The sequence below is a fragment of the Chiloscyllium plagiosum genome, chromosome 3 (assembly GCF_004010195.1).
Source record: "Chiloscyllium plagiosum isolate BGI_BamShark_2017 chromosome 3, ASM401019v2, whole genome shotgun sequence".
NCBI lineage: Eukaryota > Metazoa > Chordata > Chondrichthyes > Orectolobiformes > Hemiscylliidae > Chiloscyllium > Chiloscyllium plagiosum.
Genome location: NC_057712.1, coordinates 68,904,953 through 68,929,129, shown reverse-complemented (window position 1 = coordinate 68,929,129; position 24,177 = coordinate 68,904,953). Strand labels below are relative to the sequence as shown.

Here is a 24,177-nt window from a genome sequence, read left to right as displayed (position 1 = left end):
AGTTTAGAAGACTGAGAGGGGATCTGATTGAGACGTATAAGATTATGAAAGGATTGGACACTCTGGAGGCAGGAAACATGTTTCCGCTGATGGGTGAGTGCCGAACTAGAGGACACAGCTTAAAAATATGGGGTAGACCATTTAGGACAGAGATGAGGAGAAACTTCTTCACCTAGAGAGTGGTGGCTGTATGGAATGCTCTGTCCCAGAGGGCAGTGGAGGCCGAGTCTCTGGATTCATTTAAGAAAGAGTTGGATAGAGCTCTCAAAGATAGTGGAATCAAGGATTATGGAGATAAGGCAGGAAGAGGATACTGATTAGGAATGATCAGCCATGATCATTTTGAATGACGGTGCAGGCTCGAAGGGCTGAATGGCCTACTCCTGCATCTATTGTCTATTTTTGTCTGTAACTAAATAAACAGTCATGGTTCTCACAGTTCTCACTTCAAATTAGCATGTAGACTATCTCTGGAGGGGGAAAAATGTACTGTTCTCTCCGAGTTGGTAGGTGAAGTGGCAAAATACATGACTGACCACATCAAAAGTTCAGAGGTCTTCAAGTAGCCTGGCCTAGACCACACCTGCCTTTCATTGCAGACATAGAAAGACAAGGCATTCTCAACTTTAGAATGCAATTTGTTTCTAAGATATTTGGATTACTTACTCTGATTTCTGATCTGTATCTTCAGCATGTGGCTATCCTGTGAATCTAACTCCTTGAAAGAAAGTTTTAACTTAAATCCTTTTTGTATCAGTTATACTAACTTCCTCTTCAAAGGTCAAATACTGAAAATCCCTAAACACAACAATGATAAAATGAAATATCAAATTTGGGCTTGAGTTTGTTTCACTTCTGAACATTTTGGTTTATCAACCCTATTTATAATTTAGCATGAGAGTATTGAAAACTGTGATAAAGGGTAGTTGTTCCTTTGACTTTTTTTTTCAAGATAGCGAATTAGTGCAGACAGATTTGATGTGATGTCATACTCAGTCAGATCTTGTGTTCATCTACAACAAAGCACAACAGGCTTCTTTCTCCATGTGTAGATCATTGTTGCTATGGGAGATATCTACACGTGAGAAGACATATTAATGTCAGTAAACTTGAGATGTTAAGACAACTGACCAGGGGAAGGGCAGGTAGATCAAGTTTAATAACTGATTGCTCAATAAATTTGTGATTAGCCTCCTGCTATGCTCAAGGTACTTTTTTGATTTTAAGAGGCTTAAATTGTTTCTTCTATGTGTTTACGGTAAAATTGTTTTCTGAAATAAAACATACTTATATAATAGCAACAAAATACTCTTAAAGAACAGAATGTGAACTTTTGTTCTTAATTCTTTAATGGTGAGCAACTGCAATCAAACTGTTAGATTTGCAATATGCAGAGAGTGGAGTTTCACTGCAATCTCTGTAAAGAAACTGGATGAAGACTTGGAAGCAAATGATATTGTTGCATGCAAGTGGTAAAAAGAATATTGTGCAACATATTTTGTTGTCACTATTCTGTTTTGGAACCTCTTTTGGACTATCTTAAGGGGATGAGGTATTTTCCAGAACTGTTTTCCCCTTAAAGAGACTTGTCTTTTCTTTAGAGCATTTTCTTTCTTCTCCTCTGAGGTTGCATTGGTGCTGATGAATACATGTTGGTTGCATTGAAAATCATGTTACTCACATTCATCACAATTAAATGAGATGGATAATCTGGACTTTGTGTTCTTTTTCATATAGTGACAAATAACATTTGAAGTTTTTAAAAAAGTAAGACTCTGTAGAACTCTTCACTTTCCTCTCCTCAGTATTGTCTTTCACCCTTAATTTATTTTTGTTTCTTTCTTTCCAAAAAGATATAAAAAAACACAGGAGACTCTTAATGCCACAGGGCAGAAAGCTTCAGCAGCTTTGAACAATGTAAGTTCTACACTTGGCAAGAAACTAGGAGAGATGAAGTAAGTAAAAGTCAATGTAATTCTATCTCAATAGATTTGACGGCAAAAAGCTTTTGACTACCATACTTGTATGTAGCACACACATTAGTCCCTTCATTCTACTTAACACTGAAGATTGTGATTCATTCAGAAGATTAGGTTTTGTCTCTGTCTACTTAATTTAAAGCAAAATGGAATTACCCAGAGTCATCTACAGCAAGGAACCTCCATTCCCGATGAAGGGCCTTTGCCCGAAATGTCGATTTTCCTGCTTCTCGGATGCTGCCTGACCTGTGGTTTTCCAGCAACTCTCTAATCTAATCTAGACCCTGGTTTCCAGCGTCTGCAGTCCTCCGTTTTGCCTCCATGTAGAAAACACTCTACCTTCATCTATTGTTTTAGTCACACCCTCAAAAAACTCAAATTTGTGAGACACAATTTCCCATGCATAAAGTCGTGCTAACAATCCCTAATCAGGCCTTGCCTGTCCAAATGGACATAAATCCTCTCTCTCAGAATCCACTCTAACTACATACCCACACTAATGTCAGACTCACCAGTCTATAGTTCTCACATTTCTCCTTAGTCTTTCTTAAATAAAAGCACAACATTAGTCACCCTAATGATACGAATATCTCTACTAGGGGCTCGGTGACTTCTTCCCTAGCTTCCCACAATATAAACTTGATCAGGTCCTGGAGACTTATCTATCTCTTTTTCTGTAATGTGGGTTGTTTTCAAATTATCAATAATTATTTCCCCAAGTTCCCTAGCTTCCATGTCTTTCTCCATAGTAAATACTGATGTGAAACATTCTTTCCCATCTCCTATGGTTTCACACATAGATGACCTCATTGATCTTTAAAGAGCTCTATTCTTTCCCTAGTTGCTGCTTGACTTGCTGTGCTTTTCCAGCACCACTCTAATCTAGACTCTATTTTCTACATGGACTTTAGTAAAGCTTTTGACAGGGTTCTGCATGGTAGAATGATTAGTAAAGTTATATCATGTGGGATTCAGGGAAAGCTTGCCAGTTGGTTACAAAATTAGCTTGACTACAGGAGACAGAGGGTAGTGTTGGAGGGTTGTTTTTCAGACTGGAGGCCTACGACCAGTGGTATTCCACAGGGATCAGTGCTGGGTTCACTGTTGTCTCTCATTTGTATAAACAATTTGGATGAGAAATTAGGAGAAATGGTTCGTAAATTGTGGATGACACCAAAATTAATGGCATTGCCGACAGTGAAGGAGGTTATCTAAGATTACAAAGGGATCTTGATTAATTTGGCCAATTGGCTGAGGGATGGCACATAGAGTTTAATTTGGATAAATTCATGATGTTGCATTTTGATAAGATGAACAAGGGTAGGACTTATATAGTTAAAGGTGGTGCCTTAGGTAGTGCTCACAAACAGAGAGACCAAAGGGTCCAGGTACATAGTTCTTTGAAAGTTGTGTCACAGGTAGACACGGTGGTTAAGAAAGCATTTAGCATCTTGCCTTCATTGCTCATACCATTGAGTATAGGAGTTGGGATGTCATATTACGGTTGTATAGGACTCGGTGAGGCCACATTTAGGAAGTGTATTATTAAACTGGAGAGGGTGCAGAAAAGAGTTAGCGATGTTGCTAAGACTGGAGGGTTGTAAGGAAAGGCTGGATAGGCTGTGACATTTTTCACTGGAGCGCAGGAGATAGAGGGGTGACCTTATAGAGGTTTATAAAATCATGAAGGGCATAGATCAGGTGAATAGCAGGGTAGAGAAGTTCAAAACTAGAGGGCATATTTTTAAGATGAGAGGAGAAAGATTTAAAAGGGACATGGGGGGAACTTTTTTGCAGAGAGTGGTTCGTATGTGGAATTAACTGCCAGAGGAAGTGATAGATGCAGTTATGATTATAACATTTAAAAGACACTTAGACAGGTAAATGAATAGGAAACGCTTAGAGGGGTATGGGCCAAATATCGGCAAATGGGAGTAGTTTAGTTTGGGCAACTTTGTTGGCATGGATGGGTTGCACTGAAGGGTTTGTTCATGTTGTATGACTCTGTAGCTTGAGTTGAACAGATAGAGTTTGTGATGATCAAAAGGAAAATTGACAGTTCGCTTGGCATGGGCTAGAGAGAAGGAATCAAAGTGAAAGTTAGTTCTCAAATTAGATGTTAGTTGATGGAGAAAGGGAAAAACAAGCAAAGAGAATAAAGCATCTTTAAGGACAGTGTTAAAGTATAATTGTGATGAGAGATTTTTGGTTGATGTAAAAACTAAATGGAGATTCTTTGGAGTATGTTGCCGACAAAAATAGGGTTTAGTTAGTATTGGTTTTAGTTTAGTAGTTCAAATAAAAATCCTAAAACCAAATTTCAAGTTATGTGATCTTTTCACTTGGTTGTTAGAAGTCAAATATCTTTTCAAAAGTTATCAGTCTTTGTGGGAATGTAACCATAAGACCATAAGACATAGGAGTGGAAGTAAGGCCATTCGGCCCATCGAGTCCACTCTGCCATTTAATCGTGGCTGATGGGCATTTCAACTCCACTTACCAGCATTCTCCCCGTAGTCCTTAATTCCTTGTGACATCAAGAATTTATCAATCTCTGCCTTGAAGCCATTTAGCGTCCCGGCCTCCACTGCACTCCGCGGCAATGAATTCCACAGGCCCACCACTCTCTGGCTGAAGAAATGTCTCCGCATTTCTGTTCTGAATTTACCCCCTCTAATTCTAAGGCTGTGTCCACAGGTCCTAGTCTCCTCACCTAACGGAAATAATTTCTTAGCGTCCACCCCTTCCAAGCCATGTATTATCTTGTAAGTTTCTATTAGATCTCCCCCTTAACCTTCTAAACTCCAATGAATACAATCCCAGGATCCTCAGCCGTTCCTCATATGTTAGACCTGTCATTCCAGGGATCATCCGTGTGAATCTCCGCTGAACACGCTTCAGTGCCAGTATGTCCCTCCTGAGGTGTGGGGCCCAAAACTGGACACAGTACTCCAAATGGGGCCTAACCAGAGCTTTATAAAGTCTCAGTAGCACATAGCTGCTTTTATATTCCAACACTCTTGAGATAAATGACAACATTGCATTCGCTTTCTTAATCACTGATTCAACGTGCATGTTTACCTTTAGAGAATTCTTGACTAGCACTCCCAGATCCCTTTGTATTTTGGCTTTATGAATTTTCTCACCGTTTAGAAAGTAGTCCATGCTTGTATTTTTTTTTCCAAAGTGCAAGACCTCACATTTGTTCACGTTGAATTTCATCAGCCTTTCCTGGACCACTCTCCCAAACTGTCTAGATCCTTCTGCAGCTTTCCCACTTCCTCAGTACTACCTGCCTGTCCACCTAACTTGGTTTCATCAGCAAACTTCGCTAGAATGCCCCCAGTCCCTTCATCCAGATCATTAATGTATAACGTGAACAGCTGCAGCTCCAACACTGAACCCTGTGGGACACCGCTTGTCACCGGCTGCCATTCCAAAAAAGAACCTCTTATCCCATCTCTCTGCCTCCTGTCAGACAGCCAATCCTCAATCCATGCCAATGTGGCACCTTATCAAAGGCCTTTTGGAACTCTAGATAGACCACATCCACTGGGTTTCCCTGGTCTAATCTACTTGTCACCTCTTCAAAGAATTCTAGCAGGTTTGTCAGGCTCGACCTCCCCTTACTAAATCCATGTTGACTTGTTCTAATCCGACCCTGCTCTTCCAAGAATTTAGAAACCTCATTCTTAACGATGGATTCTAGAATTTTACCAACAACCGAGGTTAGGCTAATTGGCCTATAATTTTCTATCATTTGACTTGATCCTTTCTTGAACAAGGGGGTTACAACAGCGATCTTCCAATCATCCGGGACTTTCCCTGACTCCAGTGACTTTTGAAAGATCTCAACCAACACCTCCACTATTTCCTCAGCCAACTCCCTCAGAATTCTAGGATGTAGCCCATTGGGGCCAGGAGATTTGTCAATTTTTAGACCTTTTAGCTTTTCTAGCACTATCTCTTTTGTAATGGCAACCATACTCAACTCAGCCCCCTGACTCTCTTTAATTGTTGGGATATTACTCATATCTTCCACTGTGAAGACTGACGCAAAGTACTTAAGTTCTCCAGCCATTTCCTTATCTCCCATCACTAGCCTTCCAGCAACAGTTTGAAGTGGCCCAATGTCTACTTTTGCCTGTCGTTTGTTTCTTATGTATTGAAAGAAACCTTTACTATCATTTCTGATATTACTGGCTAGCCTACCTAACAAATATCTCAAAGAGAGCTTTATGCTGATGTCTGTGATATTCGTATATGTGTTAGCTAGCTTCATGTTTAATCATGCATTTTTCCAACTACTGCATTCTGCAGTGTACTATTTGTGCTGTTTGACTTTGATTTCTGACTGTTCTACTATAGCTTACAATATCTCAGACTTCTGCTCCCAAACAGGTGAGATCAAAATAGTTTTATGATTTTGATTTGTTTTTTAAAAGCTATCAATGTTGGAAATGCATGTTTTATATACAATTCCACATTCTCATTCTCTTTCTGATTAATGTGCTGGTCCATGCATGAAGAGTTGACCACCATATATTCTTTTTGACATTTCTTTAAGTGACTGTTTTGTTTTCTGTGTGATGATCTACCATATTGAATCATATTAAAACCTCTAAGCTCTATTGTTGTTTTTATCTCGCAAATTTGCAGTGAGCATGTTTTAGTTTTCACTAACTGATACTTTAGTAGAATGATCAAGTGATACATTGTGCCTGTAGAGATTGAGAGAGATGGAAAGGATTTTTTTCACGATGTTGGCAAGAATAGTAATGTTGCACGTATTTTTATTTTGTTTTTTTTTGCCAATTTACTACTACAAGTTTTTCTACTGCCTGCAATCCCCTCCTAGGTGTGGACTAATGTACAGCTGCACAGATGACAGGCACCTTTTGGTAATTCATCTTGTAACTATGAGCTGAATTTTGAACCCTGCATAATGTCTCTGTTTGTGCACCCACCAACTCCTCCGTTCAAATGCAGACTGGCTACTAGTTTGTGCTTGGTGTGTTCAATCTGATATGTGTGGTGGATAGAGGACTGTGGGGAAGGCAACGCCTACTTACCTCAGCTGGAATTTTACTAGTCACAGAGTAAGTATCATGTGGGCCTATTTGCACTTGAGCCAATTGAAGTGCTTAATGGCCAATTAATGGCAGGGTATACCCAGGCTGTGTGGCAAGTCTGCCATTTAATTCCTGACACCCTAGCTACCAGTTAGGGGGTTGGTGCTTCCTCTTTGGACACCATGTGCCCCATGGAAATCAAGTATCCCTGGTTTTCTAGTCCCTGTTTGTTCCACCCCTCAGTGATCTCTTACTGGGTGGCTGACTGACTAAAGAATGCAATGGTTTTATCACCATTAAGTCAGTATCCTGACTTTTCCACCCTATTTTAAAATGGAAAGTACTTCATGTGTGAACTAGAAAATAAGAACTTCACAGTTGCCAACCATAGCAAATTTACCTGGTTGTCTGGCTTTCAGTGCTGAGGTTCATGGTGTATGGGCTGGGTCCCAGCAATCCTCCTAGTGACTGGAGAGCTGCCTCCATCTGATTGACTGATTTTCTGACCATATTGAGGTGCAAGGTACTATACCCAGTTAGCATCCTGATTGCCCATGAAATCAGGTCAGGGATTCATGATCCTATGTAGGTGGCCAAACATTTCAAGTGGAGGCTGGGCCATTACACCTATGAGCTTAAGCTTTGAATGTCATCTCTGAACCTCATCCTGATCTCACCTATAGGAGCTAATCAAGGAAAAGGGCATTTCCCAAGGAATGCTGCTAATTGATGAGTAGGAATTTGCACGGTTTCCTGTCATGAACATTTAGTACAGAAGATCAAAATGGCATCACACTGGTCCACTAGTTGAACTTATCCAATTTGCCATAAATCAGAAATCAAATTTGAAACTTTCCTCAATTTGTATTGCTTAGTTACTCAGTAGATAATTCTTCAAAAGGTTTTGTAAATTTATTTTGTCTGATGTTTAGTTCCTTTTTCCTTTTCCAGTTTTTAAAAATTCTTTTAGGACTAAAGAATCAGTGTTTAAAATATAAATACTCATTTAAAATTGAGCAGCTCGCTGTCAGGGAGTGCTTACAGCTTTTGGAAAGGATTCCTATAAAGAACCCCTTTCAAGTTACCCCACACTTTATGGCAATTCTTGGTATCATAAAGTAAAGCAGCCGTTGGGCAAAACAGCTGAAATCACAAAAACTGAAACAAGTACTAACCCATGGCATGCAGAGTACAAAATGTAATTAGATTACCAGTTGAAGTATTGTGTCTCATGGGATGGTAAAATCACAGGTATATGTACTTTAATTACATAACCCACAGTGACTACATTTTGTGTTGTGCTGTGACATTTCTTAGATGTCATGCATCAGTGTACCCTTCTTGAATTTTCTTTTCAACGTCTAACTATTTTTTCATTTGCTTTTCTTTGTAGCTTTATATAGCTTTTGTCTCTTTCTTAGTTCCATACTACATAATATGTCAAGTGCAAAGCAAAGCAAAATGGTTAAGTATAAGTGAAAACATTTAGAAATATCAGTTGATTTAAGAACTATAACAAATATGTTAACACTGACCTTCATCCCAGTCAGAAAGATCTGCATTAATAAATATTTCCTGTGCTAGCATGTGTTTCCTGTGTTATTGTGTTTGCAATGATGCTGTGCATTTGAATGGTGACAAATGGTTCTTTCCATCACATTACTAATAAAACAGAAAATAAACAGTAAGAGAAAGAAAAAGATTGAAGCTAGAGGCAGATGGAGTACTAAATGATCCTTTTCAGAAATTAGTATATTCTCCAAATCTTAGATGGGCATGGATTTGAGAGAAATTTAACATCTGAGAGTGGGAAAGTATTCCATATGATAGATGAAACCAAGCTTTAGCAATGAAGATAATGTGGAAGTCTTCAACAAGGTCAAAGTAAGAAGACCATTCTTGAACAAATGAAGGATTAAGGACAGACCATCAAATTGAAGAGATGACAGTTATTAGTTGAATGTGTGAAAGTAATGAAGATACAATTGATTTAGATTCTTTCAAGATTACTGACTTGTTCTGGTTGAAAAACCACTTGGGTAAGTAGCCAATGATTCCAAAAGTTTGATGTTGTCAGCTTCAAGGAATCTTATCCATCTTTCAAGTGGGCCAAGATACTGGTATATTCACTGATCCCACAGTTCCAATAGAAGAAGGAGAGTACATACCCTACCATCAATGTGTCCTCAGCTGTTTCTCTGTGTGACAACTGGTTTCTTCAGAGCAAAGCTAAAGGGGAGCACGGTGCTCAGTCGTTAGCCTTGCTGCCTCACAGCGCCAGGCACCTGAGTACAAATGCACCCTCTGGTAACTGTATGGAGTTTGCATGTTCTTCCCGTGTCTGTGTGGGTTTCCTACGGGTGCCCTGGTTTCCTCCCAAAGTCAAAAGATGTGCAGATTAGCTGGACTGGCCATGACAAATTGTCCATAGTATCCAGGAATGTGCACGCAAGGTGAGTTAGCTATAGGAAATGCAGGAATTCAGGAATAGGGCAGTGGGGGTGAGTCTGGGTGGAATACTGTTTGGAGGGTCAGCATGGACTCAATGCGTTAAGAGGTCTGCTTCCACACTGTAGGGATTCTATGAATCTAAAGCTTCAGAGCAACTAGAGGAGGTTTGGTCTCCAGACATGCACTGTGCAGGGCCACTGTCATGTAGACACTCTCTGGCACTCATGAACCAAACTCCCAGCTATGGGCCATTGTTCCTTGTGGATACCTCAGGCGAGTTGATGACGAGAAACAAAGTTGACTTTACCCTGACCAAAAAGAAAGGTTGTCTAGTCCTTCAATTGGGGGACAATTAGCCAGCTGAAGAGGCCTGGAAAGAACATCTCTTCAAAATATTAAACAGAACAAGAGATGTCACTTGAGTGACAAGTGGGTGTGATTTCAGGAAGATTTCTTTATATTTGGCACCAAACCCTTCAGAATAAAGACCAACACATTGCTGCCTTCCTCATTGCTTGCTGTAACTGCTTTTTAACTTTGTGTTTCTTGCATGTGTATACCTGAGTTTTTCTCAATAGTACAATTTAAAAGTTTGACCCCTTTACAAAAGAAGAGGGGTGGAGATATTGACCATAGAATTGAGTCTGACAGCAATTGAAGGCGATGCTTCTAACTTCCCAGTATACAAAATTGAGGTCTTTTTTGCTCATCCTCCAATAGATGTTGGACAAGTAGAGAATTAGAGACAGTAGATGGATATGGAGAGGCGATGGTGAGACAGAGCCAGGCTCTATCAGTGTGCGCGGAGATGCTAACACTGTTTTGAATAATGTCATTGAGGCATAGCATGGCTATAACAACTAAGTTAGAACTGAGGATAGATACTTTTGGGATGCCAGAAGTAACAGTGCTGCAGAAGGAAGGAAAGCCGTGGCTCATGATTTCTTAACTATGACAGAATAGATAGGAGGAAGCTGGGTATGCAGTTTCACAGCAGTGAGATGTTGGAGGTGGATGTTGTATTCAGCCATGTGAAAAAGCTGCGGACAGGATAAAGAGGACTAGTTTATCATAGACACAGACATGTGGAATGTGTTCTTTGATTTTGCTGAGAATTGTTTCAGTAATATGGTCGAGATAAAATTTTACTGGAAGGATTCAAACATGGAGTACTGTGAAAGATTGGCTCAAATTTTGGAGGCAACAGTATGGTCAGGAACTTTGGAGAGAAAAGTGAGTTAATGATGGGGCAGGAGTTTTCAGGGAAGAGAGGGTGAAAGATTTTTTCCCCAGAGGGTGATGATGGCAGATTAGAAGGAAAAGGGGACAATATGTAAGCAAAAAGAACCATGAACATTATCAAGATGGAGGACCTGAAATTGAAATTGGAAAGTTAGCATTTTGGTGGGAAAAGGTCAGAGGAGCAAGAGATGAATCTCACATGGACAAAATGAGCTCAGCAAGAGTATGAGGAGAGTCAGCAGAGAAACCAGAGGAAGATACAAGTTCAAAATTGGCATTAGGGCTAGTGGTTGAGAAATCTTACTACACCTCCCCATACCACTAACATGACCCCAGACCTTAACCTGACACCTGTTACCCCAATTCCTTTCCAGACCAGCACCCACTCTTGCCCTCTCTATATATAAAAAAAGGGCAGAGTGGTGAGATCGCCACTACTTGGAAAGTCCAGCCCAATGTTCTTGTGTAATGATTAGTTTTGGTCAAAGAAACTGGCTATCGAAAGCAGAGTAACTAAAGCAGCTGTCTATTAATGTGTGTTCCCAGATACCTTCAAGTGTTCAGAGTCCTAATAATAATGAGCACAGAATTAAAATTTGTTCATGCAACGCACTTGGCAGTCATTGAGGAAGGTTCATAAAGATTTCAATAAGACATGGGGTACATTCTCCCATTTACTGTTGGTGCTTTGTCAAGTGAGATTCAAGGTGCCTGGACCATCATGGTTCAGAGCAACTTTTATCAGGCAATCTCCAGCTCTTCAAACCATTAATTATGCATTTGAACTCCTGAGTGCTTTCGTTAAGGAATTGTGCAACGAGAGAGTTAGAAGTATTTTCATCGCTGCTTGCAATATTTACATCCCTGGCACCATATTTAAACCCACTGGCATTTGACTTTGGATGCTGCACCACCAGGAACTGGCCCCCATACAGGAGTGCTCGATTGTTATTACCAAACACATGGCACAGAGGGAAGCAAAATTAACTCTCAATTTCACAGAAGGGACCTGTAGGTTTTTGTGGATAACTGGATGGTGCAGAGGAGGACAGTTTTTTCCCCACTCCGTTAGGCCATGCAACCAGACATTGCCAATCATTTTTGTGATGAAAAGGAATACCCAACATTGTAGGAGGAAAATCATTGAACTTCTATGTTCTGCATAGTTAACTGCAACTATCTTCTCTCTGCTATCCCTCGCTCAAAGGGCTAGCACACACTCTAACATTGCCCTATAAATCACAGAAACCCTACAGTGTGGAAACAGGCCATTAGTCCCAACAAGCCCAAACCGACCATTTCCCTACTCTGTTGCTCTACATTTACCCCAATTAATGCACCTAACCAACACATCGCTGAACAGTATGGGCAATTTAGCATGGTCGATCTGCCTCTCCTGCACATCTTTGGAGTGTGGCAGGAAACTGAAGCACCTGGAGGAAACCCACTCAAACATGGTAGAATGTGCAAACTCCACCCACAGTCGCTCGAGGCTGGAATTGAACTATGTAATTACTGTTCAATGGCTAGATTCTAAAGTCACCTTTATAGGTCTTGAAAGGAACGTTTCTCTCCACCTCAAGAACTAGTTTTGAGACATTCTCACTATTTTCCTGTCTGTTTTACCATTGCTCGAGCCACACCTGGAAGGGGATAATTCATGGAGCAGGCAGAACCAACTTAGTGTCCATATGAATGAGTTAATACATTTTGAAATTTATAACCAGAAATAGGAATGTACGCTTAGTGGAAAGGGAGTGAAATCAGCATTAAATGAAAGCAGAAAGGCAAAGATAGTTGTATATAATTCTCAAACAGTGAGTGCAGGTAGATAACAGTTTTGAAGCCAATAATGTTCTGATATTTATAAGTAGATACAGAGTACAAAAATTGAGTAGTATTAATACATTTATTGGTTAAACCACGGTTGAAATACTCTGTGCAGTTTTGGATGCACCTGCACTTAAAGGACATTAAAACTATAGATGTATTAGAAAAGAGAAATCCTATATTATGAAATTACATGAGGACTATCTCATCGAAACATGGTTGGCTAAGAAGAAATTTAGAACAGCTTTAACATCATAAAGTGTTTTAAGAGTAAATAAAGAAAGGACTATTGCCTCTATCTGGAAGTTCAGTAACAAGTATTTATTACTTTAAGAAGGCAGCTCACCACCACCATCTCAAGGGCAACTAGGGATGGGCAGTAAATGCTGAGTAGCCCATGTGTCACGAGTGAATAAAGAAAACAATGGAATATTCAGAGCTGGAAGAAGTGCCTGGGCAGTATTTTAACATGATAGCCACCCCTTCATGTTTATGCTACCAATTTAAACATTTTCTTATATATTAACATTGCCATCAAGCTTTGAATGTTAAGTAACTTTAGTAACTGTTTTGTTGGTGGCCTTTTTGTATACCTACTGCTTGACTTAAGCACATTGAATTTTTTTTTCCCTCAATGCTTCCATATGTCAGTCACCCTATGCAGCATTCTATTAGTACGCCAACTACAAGGTAATGTGATGTGTGTTGATGTAACTAAGACCTAGCTAAATTTAAAATGTTAAGCTCTATTTGAACAGCTTTAACTGTACTTTTTTTTTATTTTGGGGAAAAACCAAAAGACTTGGGAACATTTTTGATAAACCAGTGGTGTTGGTTTCTTGTGTGTTCTGTCGTGTTTTATGGAAATAAATGCTTTTCAACTGTGGTAGATTACGCTTATCAATTATGTTTGTAAAACCAGATGATCAATAGAATGACAGTACTTCACTTTGGACTTGGTAAAGTTTTAAGGTTTCTTCCCATAAAATTAATTGTTAACATCATTTGCCTCTTGAAAATCAAAACAACATTGTGATTTCCTCCAACACTTGTCACTTGTGTTAGAATTATTTTATTTTGATTAAAAAATGTAATCGGACAACATTTACAAGGCATCTGGATGGGTATAGGGATAGAGGGATCTGGTCCAAATGCTGGCAAATGGGACTAGGTTGGATTGGGAAGTCTTGTTGGCGTGATAAGTAGGATTAAAGGGTCTGACTTTGACTATCTTGGAAGAATTATATGGCCCATTGAGAACTGAACTAATATTTGTAGCTGCTACTACTGTATTTTAATTTGTTATTTATAATAATCAACTGCTTATAAATGCAAGGTTCCTAGTGGTTCCCTTGTGTCAGTTATGAACATCACAAGTACGGGAAGGCAATTTCAACCAAACATAAATTTTCAGTTGTCTTGAAAAGGCACTTTCCCATTTGGTATGAATACAGTAACAGTTAACCACCAGAAAACGTGGTATTAATTAGTCTGATTGCTGTACTCCTGGTCCTCCACTGGAGTGGTTTTAGATTAGAAAATATCTGAAGTTGTTTTAGAACCACCTACCTGTACCACAGCTTCCACAATAAGTGCTTAAGTTGGAAGAAATAATAAGAAGCACTTATTAAGTATTACTTAGTTAACAATTTTAACAGACAATAACATATTCATTTGGGATTTACTTATAATTTGCAGACAATAGCACATCACAATACTTTTCTTCTATCTATAATGTAGGTATTAATTAGTGAACAGACTAAATCCATTCAAACATATTAAGCATTTATTCACTCTTATTAGCAGTATTAATTTTTGAATAATATCATCTTGATTTATCAATTGTAGATACCAGTCATTGTACAAGTGGTCGTAAAAATGGTTGATTTACGTTGCTGTGTACCTGAGTACTAACCTTTTATGATTCATTTACCAGGATGCCCAGATTCTTGTGTCAGTGTCTTGCAATCTCTCACTGCACTTAAATAATATGCTACTTTTATTGATTGCAACCCCCACCCCGCCCACTGTCTTGTTATTTATATTTTGCTTTATTATTGTTGCTTTTTCTATTTGTCCTGTCAAAATGGACAAGCTTGTTTTAATTAATTATGCATTATTTGCCTTTCTTGGTGAGGAACTTCATCTACCTGTGTTCTTTTGCAGATTCCTTATGCCTTTCTGACATCAGCAAATGTAACAACATACATTCAGCACCTTTGTTCAAATTATTGATATGTTATAAATAGTTGAGGCTTTGTGGTACTCTACTAGTTACATCTTGCCAATTGTAAAATTACCTATTTATGCCTTTCCTCTGCTGCCTGTTAGCTGACCACTACTGCACCTGTTCACTGATACTTCCTCCTTACACCATGTGCATATTTCGTGTAGCAACCTTGTGATGAGAATTTTTAAATGCCTTCTGGAAAGACAAGTACACCACAGCCACAGAATCCCTTTATCCATGTTGCTTCTTACTTAAAGAGCACCAGTAAATTAGTCAAACACTAATGCCCTTTCATGATACCTCTTGACTCTGCCTGATTGCATTCAGATTTTCTAAGCTTCCTGCAATAATCTGCTTAGTAATAGATTCCAACAATTTTCCAATGACTGATGTTCCCTGCCTTTTCTCTCTCTTTCTTGAGTAGAGGAGGTGCACATGCTATTTTCCAGACTCATGAGACCTTTCCAGAATTAGGAAATGTTGAAAAAATGCATCCATGCTTTCAGCAGCCACTTCTTTTTAAGACCTTAGGATGAGATTCATCAGGGTCTGGGGGTTTGCTATCATTTAATTCTAATAATTTTCTCAGTGTCCTTACCCTGCTGATTTTGATTGCTTTAAGTTCTTTCTATCCTGTCACTTCTTGATGTACAATTATTTCTGGGTGTTTGTTTCTTTATCAAAGACAAGTACAAAATAGTTGTTCACCTAATTGTCAGTTCCCTGATACTCTATTATTTATTCCTCAATCTCACATTTTAGAGGGCCAGTGCTCACTTTAGTTCATCTTTTCATTGTTAAATCCATGTCGAACCACTAATCTATTTATTCCCCTCATACTCTTATTTCCTCTTTTTTTGTCATTCTTTATTGGTTTTATGTTACATCCAATCAGATTTACAACTATCTTTATGGACTTGTACACTGTTTATTTTAGTTTGATAGTATATTTAACTTCCTTAGTTAGCAATGGATAGTGTGTCCCTCCCTGGAGTCTTTCTTTCTCACTGAAATCTGTCATTGCTGAGTGAAATGAAATATCTCCTTTTATTTAAATTTAAATATGAGTCTTAGACCCACTTTGAATTTCACATTCAATTTTAACGACAGTATTATATAGGGATGACTTTATTATCGGTTTATTAATTAGTCATACCTAATTGCACATAGTCAGATCTGGAATAACCTGTTCTCTGAGTGGCACCAAAATGTGCTGTTCTAAGAAGACTCTACGTATTCATCTTCCAGGCTATTTTTCTCAATCTGATTCATCCGCTTAATATGTCGATTAAAGTTACCCATGATTTTTACTACATTTTTCATAAGCTTCTGTATTTCTTCCTGTATTTCTAATCCTATAGTGTAGTCGCTGTTTAGAGACCTACAGACCATTCCCACAAATGACTTTTATCTATGCTGTTTTTTTTTCATTTTTAACCAAACTGATTCCACATCTTAATCTTTAGAAGTAAGGTCATCTCTGTGTATCGTACTAATGCCATCCTTAAATGACAGAGCTAACTTCCCCCTTTCGTTAGCTTTCTACCCTTCAGGAATGTTATATCTTTGATATTTAGGTCCTGCAGCCATGTCTTTGTTATGGCTTTAGATCTAACATATCTCAATTTGAGCTGATAATTCAACCATTTTCCTTCTAAGGCGATAGAATTATAGGCATCTAAATGCATATCATTTATTAATTTTCAAATTACAGCCTTATCTGCAGATACTGTTAGGTTTATATGTTGTGTCACTTCCTACCACATTTTGATTATCATTAAATAAAATACTAAAGAACTGCAGATGCTGGAAATCAAAAATAACTGGAAAGACTCAGCAGGTCTGGCAGCATCTGTGGAAAGAAAGCAGAGTTAGCATTTTGGGTCCATTGACTCTTCTTCAGAACTGATTGGGAAAGATTGGTATGTATGCTAAAGATGGGGTGAGGAGAGGAGTAAATGATAGATGGAGTTGGAGCTGAGAGAGAAACCATTGGGTAGACAAAGGAATGGGTAACGGTCGGCCTGGGGGAATGAGTAGCTGCCAATGGGAACCATTAGTGACTGATAGTGGGTTGTTTTTGGTCCCATCAGTTCTGTAGAAGGGTCACTGGACCCGAAACATTAACTGTCTCCGCATATGCTGAGTTTGTCCAGCAATTTCTGATTTCATTTCAGATTATCATTAGCCTTATTGTTACTTTGCTGTCTTGACTGTTCTCTCTTTAATTTATCACATCTAATTAAATCTATCACATGGATTGCCTAATTATATAACTAGACAGAGCAAAATGGGTCAGCTGAAGACCACTCCAATGCTATTGGGGCAGCGCTGTGGCTCTGGTTAGCACTGTTGCCTCACAGCACCAGGGACGCATGTTCAATTCCCACCTTGGACAACTGCCTGTGTGGAGTTTGCAGATTCTCCCTGTGTCTACATTAGTTTCCTCCTACAATTCAAAGATGTGCAGGTTAGGTGATTTGACCATGCTAAATTGCCCATAGCATTCAGGGAGGTGCATTAGTCTGGGGTAAATGTAAAGTAGTAGGGTAATGGATCTGGATAGGTTACTCTTCGGAGGGTCGGTGTGGACTTGGGCTGAAGGACCTGTTTCCATACTGTAGGGATTCTATGATTCTATAGTTCCCACTTTCTCCAGTATGGTGCCAGTGCCCCATAAATTGAAACCTATTTCCTCCACAACAGCCTTTGAGATACATATTAAATCTCTAGTCTCTTACCCTACTCCAGTTTGTTCAGGCCTCCGGTCGTATTTCAGAGGTAACTTTGAGGTTTGCTTTTTAGTTTAGCCCAAGGCTACTCATATGCCCTGAGTAGAAAAGTTTTCCTAGTCCTCCCTGTGATATTGACAATTAGGTGGACCATGATAACTGGATCCTCCTCCTCCTCCCACTGGGTGTTCTTCCCCAGCCCAGAGCAGATTTGAAATATTACAATTCCAAATAAATCACTTGAATTTTGAAAAACAAACAGAAAAAAAACTTACTAACCAATCAACCATCTAGTTTACTGGTGTCACACTTGGATTTTTCTCTCAACTTGGCTGATCCAGTGTCCACTGAATAAATCCCACCACCGACCCCCCTTATCTCGCCCAAGTCCTACACTAACCTTTTAACATATTGTACTGTTCTCATTCACCCCTGCTCCCATCCTACTCGCAATTATCACACCCAGCCTCCCCTTGTGCTTCATACCGTCTGGTCCCTCAGCGCTCACACTGTTCTGTTATCATCTTTCTTTTGATGAAACCGCACCATATGCTAGCATGGTAAAGATTCCTATTATATGTTAAATTTGAGTTCTGCCTTTAGAGTGTACGTAACTGTGTAATTTCTACTGGATACGCCTGTGTTTTGAAAAAGCTTAGACTCTTATTGGTTTAGTATCTGGGCATCTCTTCATAAAGTCAACTTATTTTGAGTCACTAGAAAGTTTTTAGACTTACTGTTACATCAATAGTTTGGAACTTGATTATAAATTGGAAGTGCATACAGCAGGCTTGTTTGTATAAAACATGATTCTTCATAAGATTGTTAATATTTACAGGATATGAATCAAAATTTGTGAGCCATTTACCTAATCTCAATTAAATGAATAAAACTGCAGAACGCAAATCATTATATTTCTTAAAAACAGAAATTGCTGGAAAAGCTCAGCAGGTCTGGCAGCAGCTGTGCAGAGAAATCAGTTAACGTTTCTGATCTGGTGATCCTTCCTCAGAACCCAAACTGGACCCAAAACGTTAACTCTGATTTCTCTTCACAGATGCTACAGACCTGCTGAGCTTTTCCAGCAATTCCTGTTTTTGTTTCTGAATTACAGCATCCACATCTTCTGATTTTTGATATTTCTTGTTGCCACAGAAATTCTCCAGCGTTCAAATCCTTTGAAGAACAGATGGAAACTACAGTTAGCAGTTTGAAGGTAAATGTTTGCCTGTCATGATATGGTGGTGAAATGTGTCAGCCTTGTAATATCTCTTAAACCAACCCAATTAGCGTGGTTTGATCTAATTTTGTTGCATGTAGAGTTTGACCTTGCCTTTAGACATTTGAATTTAATAACATCTTTGTCAAAATTTCATCCAATTAAAGTACTGAAGTTTCACATTTTAAGGAGGCTGTTTGTTATATCATATAGGATATATGGCACAACAACCAGTGTGTGCAAGTGTTTAAGCTCTATTTGTGTTTCCTCCCATTTCTCCAAAATATCTAGCATTGTAACATCTTTTCCTGTCTCCATCATATGCTTATATAAAGCTTCCCCTAAATGTTTTATACTATTTGCTTCTACCGCTGTCTATGCTTTCTTATCATTCTTTGGATGAACTCCCTATTGGATTTCTTGGTAACTATATTAGTGGTTCTAATTATGCTCTTTCTGCCAAGATGTTACATTTTATTTGTTTCCACTCTGTAAGAACTGTTCATAATTTTAAAAGCTTCTGTTGGATCACCTGTCAATCCTATTTAAATATAGAATCCTTTATTGGCATTTATAGCTATGCATTTCTGGTAACATCCTTGGAAGTTTTCAATGTACTGTCCCCAACACCTCTCCATCATTTATATAAAATGACATTGAGAACTGAACATGTTTCTCAAGGTGTGGTGCAGGCAAAATTTGATACAACTTTTGTAAATTTAGTATATATTTATCTAACTTTGAATTTACTTAAACTTGAACATAGTCACTTGGTTCAGTGGAAATACAAATTAGGGAAGGTGATTTTACATCATCATCCCAAGTCAAAATTATTCTATGGAGAGGGAAAAGGACTAATGTGACCCAGTCACTGAAAAGAGGGAGATGGCAAATAGGGGTCAAATCACATTTCAGGATTTCAGACTTTGTTATTGTGAAGAAACTTTGATTCCTTAATATTGAATATGGTATAATGGAACAACCAACATTGGTTAGCCCATTTTAAATTTCTACTACCCTTATAATATACTGCTGTTAGGTATTGTCATGGTGCTGTGAGGTAGGAAGTTTTAGGATTTTGACCCAACAGTAGGATAGGCCAGGGACACTCACCTGGATTAGTCTGGTGGCAGAGCGAGTACAGGACCCAACCAGTGGCATGCAGCTGAAGGTGCTCAGAGGAATGCTTGGTGATCTTGATGGTGCTTCAGTCAATGGTTGCTTTAAATCATGTGTAATCAGTGAGACAGTCAAGCTGCACATCATCAAGTGCAGAGTGCTGTAGTGCCTGATGTGTGCTTTATTTCAAAAATATACTTTATTCCTAAAATTATTTTGATATCTATACAATTTGGTCATGCCATACATACGTATACATTTCATTTCTTTACATACAGAGATTGGAATTAATCATTCCTATATATAGGTCTGTACGTTTACCATCCATATAATTAGCTGAGACATCCGCAGAGCCGACTTGCTGAGTGGGCTCCCTGTTCTTCTTTGGCGGGCAGACGTTACGCGGTGGTCTTTCCCCACTGCGCCTTGGCGGCAGCTGCCCCAAGCCACAGCTATAAGATCAACCTACCCATTCTCCCATACAGCAAGCTTGACTTCAGAGAAGCACCAGTCCTCAACTCATTTACAATATAGGTTAGTGGATAGCCGTATTCCTTATTTGTTGTTGGCCCCTTTCAGTGAAAGTCCATCAGAGCTCATGCATGAATATTATTTTGAAAGTGTACTTGTTCTTGGTATTTCCTCTGAGAAAGCCCAGCACAGGGATTACACTCAAGTTAGATGGTTAGTTGAGATCCAATCCAGAGACTTGAACCAGAAATGTAATCTGACACTTCGGTGCAGTACTGAGGACATGCTGAACAGGGAGCAAAGGGGTGGAATGGGACTGGAGAGAGGGAGGTTAGTATGGGTCGGTGTTGGAGCTTCCCACTGAAGGGGACTTCTAATCAAGTCACTGAGGAAACCAACTCCCAGATTCTTCTGTCTTAGTGTGAAAATTGTATGCCTTTACTGACGGTGTTCCTGTCACAGGGATAGGGCACAATGTTCTTTGGAGGGTCAGCGCAGACTGAATGGGCTGATGGCATTTTCTGCATAGCTTGCTGGTTGCTGGGATGTGTTCACAGCAGGCTCTGGAAGGTGTTTGAGTTCCTAAGGGGGAGGCAAGTGAATCCTTGTCCCTTTCAGAACTGGCTCTAAACTGGATCTTGCCATCAGCTTTCCATGATGTCACCTCTGACAACATTTCCCAAAATGTGTCCAGCCAGAGTTGGCAACTCTATGCTAGAAATACCTCGAGGGTCTGATAGTGTCATGGAGAAACAGATTACATACTCAAAGTATAAATCCTTTCATCAGAACTAGAATTTGTTAGAATTATAATAGGTTCTAACCAAGTGAGAAGAGACAGGGTGCAAGAAGAACATACTTAAGAATTAAAGATAAGAGCGATTAAGCAACATAAATTTTGATGATGCGAGGACAAAGGGAGTGGTAATGGATTAAGGGAACATACAAACTCAGTATCTGGACATACTGTGAATGGCTGCCAACCAAAAGCAAAGCAGAAGAAAACGGTCATTTTGTTTCATGTCTTTCACACTTTATCAGATCCACCTATTCTATCAATTGTGTTTCCCTATATACAGGAACATAAGTAGCAGCAAAATCTCTGAAATAAGGAATGATAACCTAATAAACCCTTAAAAATGAAAAAAGTTATGAAATATAAAGGTGCACAGAAAAAAAGTGTTGATGTTTAACAAATTTTCAAGTTGGGTTTATTGCTCACGGATAGTTGGAAGTTATTATCAGATGGTTGGTGTCAGGAGACAGCCTGTTTCTGATCTTTTTTCAATCCTTCCGTTTCACTTTCCTAAAACAAATCACAATTCTCAACCTTTCCCAAATCTCATCAAAGGTCACAGACATGAAGCATTAGCTCTGTTTCTGTCTTCACTGATGCTGCCCAACCAGCTAAATGCTGAGTATATTAGTAATTGCTGTTACTTTAAATTATCTGTACAGCTCTTTACTTCCATGTATTTTTCTGTATATCCTGTTTAAATTCCTTGCCTTTGATCACTTTTCAGCCTTTTGGCTAAGATCAAGTGTAGTTTCTGTTCCAAATTCCTTGCCTTTGACAAAAGACAATCCAGTAACAAGTTGTGTCTTTACAGAAAATGAAGATTGACCTCCCCCAATGTGCTGTGCAGCAAGTAGTTTTGTTCTAATAAATATCAGATGGTATTCACCTATTTGTAAAATTTTTATCAGGAGAATTTGTCCATGGGTGATGAAATGGCTGAATGCCAATTATAGTTCTTTTGCATGAACAGGGTCAGAGAGTCTTTTAAAAGATTTAATTAGAAACTAATCTAAACAGTGACAATGTATAAGTAATTGTAGAAGAGATTTCTTTGTAAAAATTGTTTTGAGAGACTAGCTATTTACATGAGCTTTATTTTTACTTCAAACCCGTGCAACAGAGATACAAACAATGAAGCTGCGGGAACCTAATGCTCAAAAGTAATCAGCAGATTAAATAATAGATTGCTGTTTCAGGATTCTGAAGACAGTTTGAGTTCCTGGTGTTCTCCCCGTGTCTAAGGTTACATAATCAGTTATGTGTAAGTTTCTGTGCTAATATTATCTGTTGTATGCTGCTTTTCCTGGCCGTGTGATTATTATCCTAGGCCACTTCAAATTGGTAAACAGCTTTTTGTTGCCCCTTGGTTTTTCATTTCTCAGAATGTCATCACCACCCAAAATGGTCACCTTTCTTTTTAGCTACTTACCCAAACTGCTGGAGTTTACTTCTCTTTGAGTGACTTGGTTATATATTCTTGGATGTATTGTTTTTCTAGAATTGTTTATTCTAAAAAGTCCTGATCTCCAAGTTAACTAATGAAAGGCAACTATGATATTCAGTCCGATTAAAAACATGTTGCTATATAGAGATTTTGAATTGGCATAATGTGTCTGGTAATATAGTTTTTTAAAACACTTCAATAATCTTGTGTTTGTTTAGTGCAAAGTTGGTGTGTCTGCCCACAGCAGTGGAAGTTTTGAAGATGTGCTGAATTCTACTGCCAGTGCTAGTATTCAGGAATCAACTTCACGAAATCGTCCAGCAGAAGACATTGAATATTTTTAAATCTTTTCTCTCATACTGTGGGGTTAAAAATGTATAAATCTTGGTGTTATTAGATTTTATTTAAAATTCAGTAAACCTGTCTTTGAGTATATTGGGGAAAATCGCCTGGAATTATTTAAAACAAAATAGTGGGAAAAAACTTTCTACATTATATTAATAGAAAATTGTTGCACATACTTTTATTCTTGGACCATCTTTATTAACTTATAAAGTGCTTATTTCTAAACATGAATTGTAAGCTCCATTTGTACTTGTATTGTAATGCAGTAAGTTCACAAGTAACAATTTCTGTTAAAAGGAATGTTATACAAACCACTGTTTGGAATACTTAATGTATTGTACTTCAGAAGTCTTACAGAAAAAAAAAATATTTCTTGATGAGGCTCCGTTTGCAATTTTTTGATGTTTATGAAGTGAAATGATTTAAAATTATGTATTTGGAAATAGAATTAACTATTTACTGTATGTTATAGATACTAATCAATGTTTTGTTAAAATACTGAAGCACTTCAAAGATAATATTCAGACAATACAGTATTTTTAATGTAACCATGGCTCCATGCTATGACATGGAAGCAGACTCTTTGGTCCAACGAATCCATGCTGACCATGTTCCCAAAGTGAACTAGTCCCACCCACTTGCGCTTGGCCCATATCCACCAAACCTTTCCTATTCATGAACTTATCCAAATGTCTTTTAAACATTGTAACTGTACCTGCATCTACCACTTTCTCTGGTGGGTCATTCCACATGCAACCCACTGTGTTTTTTTAAAATTGCCCCCCCAACATCTTTTTTAAATCTTTGTCCTCACCTTAAAAATATGCCTAGTTTTAAACTCCCCCATCCAGGGAAAAGATGCGTGTATTTGTGTTTTATGGGAACATGCAGGATGGACATTAATTTGTGCAAATGTACAGAATAATTGTACAGCACTTGCTCCGTGGTCCAGTTTCTTAGACTGTCAGAGGCTGAGGGGTGACCTTATAGAGGTTTATAAAATCATGAGGGGCATGGATAGGGTGATTAGCCAAGGACTTCCCCCCAGAATGAAAAAGTCCAGTATTTGAAGGCATAGTTTTAATGTTAAAGGGGAAAGATTTAAAAGGGATCTAAAGAGCAACATTTTTCAGGCAGCGGATGGTACATATATGGAATGAGCGGCAAGAAGAAGTGGTGGAGGCTGGTACAATTAAAACATTTAAAAGGCATCTGGATGGGTATGTGAATAGGTAGAGTTTACA

The 24,177-nt window shown here is 38.6% G+C and overlaps 1 protein-coding gene across 7 annotated transcripts in view; it reads left to right on the top strand.

Moving 5' to 3' along the window:
* Positions 1–24,148, top strand: part of tpd52l1 (tpd52 like 1) — a 35,690-nt gene extending 11,542 nt beyond the window's left edge. For 3 of the 7 annotated variants that reach the window (XM_043683993.1, XM_043683965.1, XM_043683981.1), the window contains 5 exons: positions 1,854–1,955; positions 6,348–6,380; positions 13,226–13,264; positions 18,692–18,752; positions 22,807–24,148. In XM_043683993.1, coding sequence (XP_043539928.1) covers positions 1,854–1,955; positions 6,348–6,380; positions 13,226–13,264; positions 18,692–18,752; positions 22,807–22,932 — 361 coding nt within the window. In that variant the 3' untranslated portion in view covers positions 22,933–24,148. Of the gene's footprint in view, positions 1–1,853; positions 1,956–6,347; positions 6,381–6,968; positions 7,021–8,444; positions 8,516–13,225; positions 13,265–18,691; positions 18,753–22,806 lie in introns of those variants that run through there. The other 4 variants (XR_006310458.1, XM_043683974.1, XM_043683988.1 and 1 more) reach the window with 4 other exon arrangements.
* The last annotated feature ends 29 nt before the right edge of the window (positions 24,149–24,177 follow it).